The following is a 12,288-nucleotide window of genomic DNA, read 5'->3' on the forward strand; positions in this document are numbered from 1 at the left end:
AGTAATTAATTAGTATGTTTTATAATTTGTGAACTCATTTTATAAATCATAAGCACGTTATATTACTCATGTTTAAAATAAAAAAAACTCAGTCAATGTCACCTCCAGGGCTCTGTAGTTTACACATTGTTTTGGTTGTTAATTAAAAATATATATATTTGAAAAGCTTATCTTTTTCTCTCAACAAAAGATACTGTTAAAACAAGTTAAAAACAACAACAATTAAGTTGAATAGTTCAAGTTTATTTGTCAAAGATTCCTGTAATCAGATTGTGTTTGCTGTAAATATATTTTTTGATAATTAACTTGAAAAATATATATTTTTTAAGCTCCTTTTCATGTTCATCATAGTTTAAAAGGCAAAACCGACCCTAGATCAGCACTCCTACTCTAATATACGACTCTACCCTAGCATGGCTCTACCAACTGCTGGGACTACCGATATGATCCTGGGTAGTTTGGTTCCTGGATGCCGATTGTCTGAAACAACATTTCAGAAGTGTGTACTGTATATCAGACAAAAAAAGGCAGTGTAGAACACCATTGCTCATCATGCATTGCTGTGATAAGTTGCATCTAGGTGAAAGGTGTAGGAGTCAGGCGCAGGAGAGCAGGGATGCCTGAGAAGCGTGCTTTAAGAAGACAGTCCACCAACACTGGAATGGCACAATCGAAAAGGACAACGCCCTCGTAACGGAGAACCCGTGGAACAAACACAGTTCCGACACTATAACCACTTACGTAACGGTGAAAACAAATAACGGTAACTGCAACCAAGCACATCACATGAAAAGACTAATCCCGCACAAACTTAGGCAGGCAACAGGTTACCCTTATACACACATAAATTAACGCAAATGAAACCAGGTGTGAAAAAGAACCAAAGACAAAACAAACAGAAAAGGAAAAATGGATCGTTGGTGGCAAGTAGACCGGCAGGAAGAGGAGTTACCTTCTTTAGAAGTCGTGACAATTGCTCTGATCATTTTGAAAAGTTTGCCCCCAAAAATGTATTTTCCTATGAATGAAGTCGCACAAAATGTGTGTATTTTCCTACAAATTAAATCGCTCAAAAAGGAGTGTCTTTTCACATGAATTAATTCACACAAAAACGCACAAAAAACATGAAATCTGCTGAAATAGTTTTTGTTCATATTTGCACAAATTGAGTGTGAGATTGTGTTGGTATATCAGACAATAAAGCACGGGTATGACGCAAAAATACTTTAAAACTTTTCTATTGATGTTGGTAGCCAGTATAATAGCAATAAGGCACCTCGGGGGTTTGTAGTTTATGGTCAATATACCACTGCTAACGGCTGTATCCAGGAACTCTGCGTTGTGTCGTGCTTAAGAACAGTCCTTAGCCGTGGTACAGTATATAGGCCAATATACCACAGCTAAGGGCTGTATCCAGGAACTCTGCGTTGTGTCGTGCTTAAGAACAGTCCTTAGCCGTGGTACAGTATATAGGCCAATATACCACAGCTAAGGGCTGTATCCAGGAACTCTGCGTTGTGTCGTGCTTAAGAACAGTCCTTAGCCGTGGTACAGTATATAGGCCAATATACCACAGCTAACGGCTGTATCCAGGAACTCTGCGTTGTGTCGTGCTTAAGAACAGTCCTTAGCCATGGTACAGTATATAGGCCAATATACCACACCCCCTCGGACCTTATTGCTTAATTATACCACTTAGTTTTAATATACGAGTCCAGATATACAAGGTTTTTGTTAAACTTCTTGTGTTTAGGTCTTCTTGGTTCCGAATTAGTTCTGTTCAGGTTTTCTTGGTTCTGGGTTTGTAATGTTCGGGTCTTCTTGGTTCTGGGTTTGTTGTGTTCAGGTTTTCTTGGTTCTGTAATGTTCAGGTCTTCATGGTTCTGGGTTTGTAATGTTCGGGTCTACTTGGTTCTGGGTTTGTTGTGTGCAGGTCTTTTTGGTTCTGGGTTAGTTCTGTTCAGGATTTCTTGGTTCTGGGTTTGTTGACTGTGCTGTAGAGAACAGATGGGTTCTCCTCAGATGATTGTGCTGCTGCGGGTCTGAAGCAGAGAAACAGAAATGAAACAAAGACTGCGTCCCAAATGGTGGCACCCTATACCTTTTATAGTGCACTACCTTTGACCAGGGCCTGTGGGGCTCACTAAATTGGGAATAGGGTGCCATTTGTATCAAATAGGAACATTTCCTTAAAACCATCATCAAATCACTCCCTCATTATAGACATGTAATTGTATTGAGATGTCCATTGTTGGGTTGGTATTTTTGGGAATAGACAAGTTTTAGGAAATGACATCACTAGTGGTCACTAGGGGCCAACTGTTTTGCATATTGATGACATCTGCTACAATAAGCAACAGCATATGCATGCCATTAATGCAGAATATGCTCACCAGGTGGCAGCACTGGGGCGGTTGAATTGCACAGCAGCGTACTGGACATCTTCTTCCTGTTTCTGGGTTTGAGACAGTTGGACGGTGGAGTACAGAGGCACTTCCTGGTTTTTGGAGCGAGAGAAGTGGACGCTGGCATAGTGAATGTCATCCTGTTTGTCTGTAGGTCTCATGGCCAGGCTTGAGACATTGTCATACACTGGAATAGAGTCTCCCTGATGGGAAGAGAGGACAGACAACATGAGGAGTGGAAATGTTCCACAAAGAACACAGTCATCTTCTGATTCCAACAGACTCACCTGTCCATCGTCTGCTGTGTCTCTTGTGTCAGAGGGGGATTTGGATGCCTTTTTCCTGTTTTGCACATTAATGAATTAATAATTGAATTAATTAATGAAGTTAACAACAGATCAGACTGCTACGTTTAGATAATGAACAACATAAAAATGTGCATTTTCACTCACCTGAACCACATGAGTCCAGAGAGACAGAGGATGACAACCAGAACAACCACTATGATTCCTACAGCTGCAGTCAGAACTAATGTTTGTTTCCCTATAATAAAATATGGATGATATGAGTACATGTAATGATATAATAAACTACAAATGAACTATAATACAGGACATTAATACAATACTTGTTAAGGGATCTTATAACCCAATAAACTAAGGTGTAACAAGACAAAGTATAGTGATTAAGATTAGATTGAAACAGTTTTGTAGTTTTGTATTGAAGATGTAACTTTACCTGCTACAATGATCATCAGAGCTGTAGAGTTATTAGATGATATTGTATTCTGGGCCTCACAGTAATATTCTCCTCTGTCCTCAGAGATGATGTTAGAGATGTTGTAACTGTGTCCTGTTGCTTTTGGGGAGGTTACGTTCTTCTTGTACCAGGTGTATTTGTCCACAGGTGGGTTGGCATCACTGCTGCAGGTCAGAGTCACTGAACTGCCCTCCACTATTCCACCAGAGGGACTGACTGACACTGAGGTGTTCTTTGGTCCATCTGGTGGACAATATGTAACACATTGTTCATACATAGAGCTTTACATGAGGAGCATCATGGAACTTACTTGTGACTGAAATAAATGAAATATTAATATAAATATGTATAACTTAGACAATAATGTAATAATACAGTGTTTGTGAAGTACTTGTAGTTACTACAGTAATGAGATGAGTACAATCATGGAACTGGGATATAGATTGAAATAATGGATAGAATAGATGAGAGAAGATGTTACTAAAATAATACAACTGGAGATGGATCACACATCCTCACATGTGACAGTGAGAGTCTCTTCAGCAGAGGGGAGATCCTCATGTCCTTCTACAGAACAGGAGTATCTGCCTGCATCCTCACTGCTGACTGGGTTTAGGAACAGACTGGTAGATTGGTTGGTTACATGTCCATTCTTGTACCAGATGTATGTGGCATTGGGGTTGTCACTCAGAGTACAGGTGGTGCTACAGGTCAGTGTCACCTTCTGTCCCTCTGTCACAGTGGCAGGAGTCCCCTTCACCTGCAGACCTAAATGAAAGGGGATTAAAACACTGAGTATACAGTGCCTTGCGAAAGTATTCGGCCCCCTTGAACTTTGCGACCTTTTGCCACATTTCAGGCTTCAAACATAAAGATATAAAACTGTATTTTTTTGTGAAGAATCAACAACAAGTGGGACACAATCATGAAGTGGAACGACATTTATTGGATATTTCAAACTTTTTTAACAAATCAAAAACTGAAAAATTGGGCGTGCAAAATTATTCAGCCCCTTTACTTTCAGTGCAGCAAACTCTCTCCAGAAGTTCAGTGAGGATCTCTGAATGATCCAATGTTGACCTAAATGACTAATGATGATAAATACAATCCACCTGTGTGTAATCAAGTCTCCGTATAAATGCACCTGCACTGTGATAGTCTCAGAGGTCCATTAAAAGCGCAGAGAGCAGAATGAAGAACAAGGAACACACCAGGCAGGTCCGAGATACTGTTGTGAAGAAGTTTAAAGCCGGATTTGGATACAAAAAGATTTCCCAAGCTTTAAACATCCCAAGAAGCACTGTGCAAGCGATAATATTGAAATGGAAGGAGTATCAGACCACTGCAAATCTACCAAAACCTGGCCGTCCCTCTAAACTTTCAGCTCATACAAGGAGAAGACTGATCAGAGATGCAGCCAAGAGGCCCATGACCACTCTGGATGAACTGCAGAGATCTACAGCTGAGGTGGGAGACTCTGTCCATAGGACAACAATCAGTTGTATATTGCACAAATCTGGCCTTTATGGAAGAGTGGCAAGAAGAAAGCCATTTCTTAAAGATATCCATAAAAAGTGTCGTTTAAAGTTTGCCACAAGCCACCTGGGAGACACACCAAACATGTGGAAGAAGGTGCTCTGGTCAGATGAAACCAAAATGGAACTTTTTGGCAACAATGCAAAACGTTATGTTTGGCGTAAAAGCAACACAGCTCATCACCCTGAACGCACCATCTCCACTGTCAAACATGGTGGTGGCAGCATCATGGTTTGGGCCTGCTTTTCTTCAGCAGGGACAGGGAAGATGGTTAAAATTGATAGGAAGATGGATGGAGCCAAATACAGGACCTTTCTGGAAGAAAACCTGATGGAGTCTGCAAAAGACCTGAGACTGGGACGGAGATTTGTCTTCCAACAAGACAATGATCCAAAACATAAAGCAAAATCTACAATGGAATGGTTCAAAAATAAACGTATCCAGGTGTTAGAATGGCCAAGTCAAAGTCCAGACCTGAATCCAATCGAGAATCTGTGGAAAGAACTGAAAACTGCTGTTCACAAATGCTCTCCATCCAACCTCACTGAGCTCGAGCTGTTTTGCAAGGAGGAATGGGAAAAAAGTTCAGTCTCTCGATGTGCAAAACTAATAGAGACATACCCCAAGCGACTTACAGCTGTAATCGCAGCAAAAGGTGGCGCTACAAAGTATTAACTTAAGGGGGCTGAATAATTTTGCACGCCCAATTTTTCAGTTTTTGATCTGTTAAAAAAGTTTGAAATATCCAATAAATGTCGTTCCACTTCATGATTGTGTCCCACTTGTTGTTGATTCTTCACAAAAAAATACAGTTTTATATCTTTATGTTTGAAGCCTGAAATGTGGCAAAAGGTCGCAAAGTTCAAGGGGGCCGAATACTTTCGCAAGGCACTGTATCATTAAGTAATCATTTGCAGTATTGATAAGATGTGACATGCTGTGTTTACTGTGACCGTCAGAGATGTTCCAGGGAAGGTGGACTCCCAATTTGTGTGATCTGTCATGAATCTAAACTTCTACTCAGCTGGATCTTCCACTCTCAGGTCTTTTGTTTTCATTTTGGGGGTAGATCATGTTTAGTATTGCAGATGGATTTATCCTCCATAAATGTACGTGTCTGCATCATTTCCAATCCACCATATATTTTTTGAAAAACATACATATAATTTTTTTTTTTTTCAAATTTCCTTTAATACCCTCCAAACCTACCACCCCTACTCCAATTGGAGCAAACTAGTGGCCTATATTTCCAGCTTATACATACTGTATACATTATATTTAGTTTGTGTTGACTTCTGTCCTTCCTCTTCCCTCAACCTCTCCCATCTATTTCTGATGTACATCCAGTTTGATTTTGCCACATCTCTCAAACTGTGCTCTTTCAAAATAGTTCTCAAACTTTATTCATTTTACAAACACAGTATGTTTTCTATTAGTTATCTTGTTGTTAATAGTCCCAACCTTCAGCTCCATTAAAAACATCCCATCTATCTCTTAACACCATCCATATTGGATTTCTATTTGCCATACATTTTTCAACTGTGCTGTTTCACAAAAGTTCTTCACCTTTCTATTCTCATTGTTTCTACAGATTGTAAATTGAAAATAAACATTTTTGCTGAAAGTATTATTATATTGTTGATAGATTCATCGTGACATTTCAGGTTGCCCAGTAGTGCTATCTGCAGGGTTAGTATTATTATATTGTTGATAGATTCATCGTGACATTTCAGGTTGCCCAGTAGTGCTATCTGCAGGGTTAGTATTATTATATTGTTGATAGATTCATCGTGACATTTCAGGTTGCCCAGTAGTGCTATCTGCAGGGTTAGTATTATTATATTGTTGATAGATTCATCGTGACATTTCAGGTTGCCCAGTAGTGCTATCTGCAGGGTTAGTATTATTATATTGTTGATAGATTCATCGTGACATTTCAGGTTGCCCAGTAGTGCTATCTGCAGGGTTAGTATTATTATATTGTTGATAGATTCATCGTGACATTTCAGACATTTCAGGTTGCCCAGTAGTGCTATCTGCAGGGTTAGTATTATTATATTGTTGATAGATTCATCGTGACATTTCAGGTTGCCCAGTAGTGCTATCTGCAGGGTTAGTATTATTATATTGTTGATAGATTCATCGTGACATTTCAGGTTGCCCAGTAGTGCTATCTGCAGGGTTAGTATTATTATATTGTTGATAGATTCATCGTGACATTTCAGGTTGCCCAGTAGTGCTATCTGCAGGGTTAGTATTATTATATTGTTGATAGATTCATCGTGACATTTCAGGTTGCCCAGTAGTGCTATCTGCAGGGTTAGTATTATTATATTGTTGATAGATTCATCGTGACATTTCAGGTTGCCCAGTAGTGCTATCTGCAGGGTTAGTATTATTATATTGTTGATAGATTCATCGTGACATTTCAGGTTGCCCAGTAGTGCTATCTGCAGGGTTAGTATTATTATATTGTTGATAGATTCATCGTGACATTTCAGGTTGCCCAGTAGTGCTATCTGCAGGGTTAGTATTATTATATTGTTGATAGATTCATCGTGACATTTCAGGTTGCCCAGTAGTGCTATCTGCAGGGTTAGTATTATTATATTGTTGATAGATTCATCGTGACATTTCAGGTTGCCCAGTAGTGCTATCTGCAGGGTTAGTATTATTATATTGTTGATAGATTCATCGTGACATTTCAGGTTGCCCAGTAGTGCTATCTGCAGGGTTAGTATTATTATATTGTTGATAGATTCATCGTGACATTTCAGGTTGCCCAGTAGTGCTATCTGCAGGGTTAGTATTATTATATTGTTGATAGATTCATCGTGACATTTCAGGTTGCCCAGTAGTGCTATCTGCAGGGTTAGTATTATTATATTGTTGATAGATTCATCGTGACATTTCAGGTTGCCCAGTAGTGCTATCTGATTCAGGGTTAGTATTATTATATTATTGTTGATAGATTCATCGTGACATTTCAGGTTGCCCAGTAGTGCTATCTGCAGGGTTAGTATTATTATATTGTTGATAGATTCATCGTGACATTTCAGGTTGCCCAGTAGTGCTATCTGCAGGGTTAGTATTATTATATTGTTGATAGATTCATCGTGACATTTCAGGTTGCCCAGTAGTGCTATCTGCAGGGTTAGTATTATTATATTGTTGATAGATTCATCGTGACATTTCAGGTTGCCCAGTAGTGCTATCTGCAGGGTTAGTATTATTATATTGTTGATAGATTCATCGTGACATTTCAGGTTGCCCAGTAGTGCTATCTGCAGGGTTAGTATTATTATATTGTTGATAGATTCATCGTGACATTTCAGGTTGCCCAGTAGTGCTATCTGCAGGGTTAGTATTATTATATTGTTGATAGATTCATCGTGACATTTCAGGTTGCCCAGTAGTGCTATCTGCAGGGTTAGTATTATTATATTGTTGATAGATTCATCGTGACATTTCAGGTTGCCCAGTAGTGCTATCTGCAGGGTTAGTATTATTATATTGTTGATAGATTCATCGTGACATTTCAGGTTGCCCAGTAGTGCTATCTGCAGGGTTAGTATTATTATATTGTTGATAGATTCATCGTGACATTTCAGGTTGCCCAGTAGTGCTATCTGCAGGGTTAGTATTATTATATTGTTGATAGATTCATCGTGACATTTCAGGTTGCCCAGTAGTGCTATCTGCAGGGTTAGTATTATTATATTGTTGATAGATTCATCGTGACATTTCAGGTTGCCCAGTAGTGCTATCTGCAGGGTTAGTATTATTATATTGTTGATAGATTCATCGTGACATTTCAGGTTGCCCAGTAGTGCTATCTGCAGGGTTAGTATTATTATATTGTTGATAGATTCATCGTGACATTTCAGGTTGCCCAGTAGTGCTATCTGCAGGGTTAGTATTATTATATTGTTGATAGATTCATCGTGACATTTCAGGTTGCCCAGTAGTGCTATCTGCAGGGTTAGTATTATTATATTGTTGATAGATTCATCGTGACATTTCAGGTTGCCCAGTAGTGCTATCTGCAGGGTTAGTATTATTATATTGTTGATAGATTCATCGTGACATTTCAGGTTGCCCAGTAGTGCTATCTGCAGGGTTAGTATTATTATATTGTTGATAGATTCATCGTGACATTTCAGGTTGCCCAGTAGTGCTATCTGCAGGGTTAGTATTATTATATTGTTGATAGATTCATCGTGACATTTCAGGTTGCCCAGTAGTGCTATCTGCAGGGTTAGTATTATTATATTGTTGATAGATTCATCGTGACATTTCAGGTTGCCCAGTAGTGCTATCTGCAGGGTTAGTATTATTATATTGTTGATAGATTCATCGTGACATTTCAGGTTGCCCAGTAGTGCTATCTGCAGGGTTAGTATTATTATATTGTTGATAGATTCATCGTGACATTTCAGGTTGCCCAGTAGTGCTATCTGCAGGGTTAGTATTATTATATTGTTGATAGATTCATCGTGACATTTCAGGTTGCCCAGTAGTGCTATCTGCAGGGTTAGTATTATTATATTGTTGATAGATTCATCGTGACATTTCAGGTTGCCCAGTAGTGCTATCTGCAGGGTTAGTATTATTATATTGTTGATAGATTCATCGTGACATTTCAGGTTGCCCAGTAGTGCTATCTGCAGGGTTAGTATTATTATATTGTTGATAGATTCATCGTGACATTTCAGGTTGCCCAGTAGTGCTATCTGCAGGGTTAGTATTATTATATTGTTGATAGATTCATCGACATTTCAGGTGCCCACATTTCAGGTTAGATTCCCAGTAGTGCTATCTGCAGGGTTAGTATTATTATATTGTTGATAGATTCATCGTGACATTTCAGGTTGCCCAGTAGTGCTATCTGCAGGGTTAGTATTATTATATTGTTGATAGATTCATCGTGACATTTCAGGTTGCCCAGTAGTGCTATCTGCAGGGTTAGTATTATTATATTGTTGATAGATTCATCGTGACATTTCAGGTTGCCCAGTAGTGCTATCTGCAGGGTTAGTATTATTATATTGTTGATAGATTCATCGTGACATTTCAGGTTGCCCAGTAGTGCTATCTGCAGGGTTAGTATTATTATATTGTTGATAGATTCATCGTGACATTTCAGGTTGCCCAGTAGTGCTATCTGCAGGGTTAGTATTATTATATTGTTGATAGATTCATCGTGACATTTCAGGTTGCCCAGTAGTGCTATCTGCAGGGTTAGTATTATTATATTGTTGATAGATTCATCGTGACATTTCAGGTTGCCCAGTAGTGCTATCTGCAGGGTTAGTATTATTATATTGTTGATAGATTCATCGTGACATTTCAGGTTGCCCAGTAGTGCTATCTGCAGGGTTAGTATTATTATATTGTTGATAGATTCATCGTGACATTTCAGGTTGCCCAGTAGTGCTATCTGCAGGGTTAGTATTATTATATTGTTGATAGATTCATCGTGACATTTCAGGTTGCCCAGTAGTGCTATCTGCAGGGTTAGTATTATTATATTGTTGATAGATTCATCGTGACATTTCAGGTTGCCCAGTAGTGCTATCTGCAGGGTTAGTATTATTATATTGTTGATAGATTCATCGTGACATTTCAGGTTGCCCAGTAGTGCTATCTGCAGGGTTAGTATTATTATATTGTTGATAGATTCATCGTGACATTTCAGGTTGCCCAGTAGTGCTATCTGCAGGGTTAGTATTATTATATTGTTGATAGATTCATCGTGACATTTCAGGTTGCCCAGTAGTGCTATCTGCAGGGTTAGTATTATTATATTGTTGATAGATTCATCGTGACATTTCAGGTTGCCCAGTAGTGCTATCTGCAGGGTTAGTATTATTATATTGTTGATAGATTCATCGTGACATTTCAGGTTGCCCAGTAGTGCTATCTGCAGGGTTAGTATTATTATATTGTTGATAGATTCATCGTGACATTTCAGGTTGCCCAGTAGTGCTATCTGCAGGGTTAGTATTATTATATTGTTGATAGATTCATCGTGACATTTCAGGTTGCCCAGTAGTGCTATCTGCAGGGTTAGTATTATTATATTGTTGATAGATTCATCGTGACATTTCAGGTTGCCCAGTAGTGCTATCTGCAGGGTTAGTATTATTATATTGTTGATAGATTCATCGTGACATTTCAGGTTGCCCAGTAGTGCTATCTGCAGGGTTAGTATTATTATATTGTTGATAGATTCATCGTGACATTTCAGGTTGCCCAGTAGTGCTATCTGCAGGGTTAGTATTATTATATTGTTGATAGATTCATCGTGACATTTCAGGTTGCCCAGTAGTGCTATCTGCAGGGTTAGTATTATTATATTGTTGATAGATTCATCGTGACATTTCAGGTTGCCCAGTAGATTCATCAGACTATCTGCAGGGTTAGTATTATTATATTGTTGATAGATTCATCGCGGACATTTCAGGTTGCCCAGTAGTGCTATCTGCAGGGTTAGTATTATTATATTGTTGATAGATTCATCGTGACATTTCAGGTTGCCCAGTAGTGCTATCTGCAGGGTTAGTATTATTATATTGTTGATAGATTCATCGTGACATTTCAGGTTGCCCAGTAGTGCTATCTGCAGGGTTAGTATTATTATATTGTTGATAGATTCATCGTGACATTTCAGGTTGCCCAGTAGTGCTATCTGCAGGGTTAGTATTATTATATTGTTGATAGATTCATCGTGACATTTCAGGTTGCCCAGTAGTGCTATCTGCAGGGTTAGTATTATTATATTGTTGATAGATTCATCGTGACATTTCAGGTTGCCCAGTAGTGCTATCTGCAGGGTTAGTATTATTATATTGTTGATAGATTCATCGTGACATTTCAGGTTGCCCAGTAGTGCTATCTGCAGGGTTAGTATTATTATATTGTTGATAGATTCATCGTGACATTTCAGGTTGCCCAGTAGTGCTATCTGCAGGGTTAGTATTATTATATTGTTGATAGATTCATCGTGACATTTCAGGTTGCCCAGTAGTGCTATCTGCAGGGTTAGTATTATTATATTGTTGATAGATTCATCGTGACATTTCAGGTTGCCCAGTAGTGCTATCTGCAGGGTTAGTATTATTATATTGTTGATAGATTCATCGTGACATTTCAGGTTGCCCAGTAGTGCTATCTGCAGGGTTAGTATTATTATATTGTTGATAGATTCATCGTGACATTTCAGGTTGCCCAGTAGTGCTATCTGCAGGGTTAGTATTATTATATTGTTGATAGATTCATCGTGACATTTCAGGTTGCCCAGTAGTGCTATCTGCAGGGTTAGTATTATTATATTGTTGATAGATTCATCGTGACATTTCAGGTTGCCCAGTAGTGCTATCTGCAGGGTTAGTATTATTATATTGTTGATAGATTCATCGTGACATTTCAGGTTGCCCAGTAGTGCTATCTGCAGGGTTAGTATTATTATATTGTTGATAGATTCATCGTGACATTTCAGGTTGCCCAGTAGTGCTATCTGCAGGGTTAGTATTATTATATTGTTGATAGATTCATCGTGACATTTCAGGTTGCCCAGTAGTGCTAT

General features: G+C 38.7%; 1 protein-coding gene across 1 annotated transcript in view; it reads right to left on the bottom strand.

The window, feature by feature from the left end:
* Positions 1-222: 222 nt before the first annotated feature.
* Positions 223-12,288, bottom strand: part of LOC115124073 (B-cell receptor CD22-like) — a 30,859-nt gene continuing 18,793 nt past the window's right edge. Inside the window, exons 4-9 of the mRNA XM_065001124.1 lie at positions 3,684-3,932; positions 3,144-3,407; positions 2,858-2,948; positions 2,693-2,747; positions 2,394-2,608; positions 223-2,042 (exon numbers count right to left, since the gene is read on the bottom strand). Coding sequence (XP_064857196.1) covers position 2,042; positions 2,394-2,608; positions 2,693-2,747; positions 2,858-2,948; positions 3,144-3,407; positions 3,684-3,932 — 875 coding nt within the window. The 3' untranslated portion in view covers positions 223-2,041. The remainder of the gene's footprint in view (positions 2,043-2,393; positions 2,609-2,692; positions 2,748-2,857; positions 2,949-3,143; positions 3,408-3,683; positions 3,933-12,288) is intronic.

This window comes from Oncorhynchus nerka, linkage group LG15, assembly GCF_034236695.1.
Source record: "Oncorhynchus nerka isolate Pitt River linkage group LG15, Oner_Uvic_2.0, whole genome shotgun sequence".
NCBI classification, from domain to species: Eukaryota; Metazoa; Chordata; class Actinopteri; order Salmoniformes; family Salmonidae; genus Oncorhynchus; species Oncorhynchus nerka.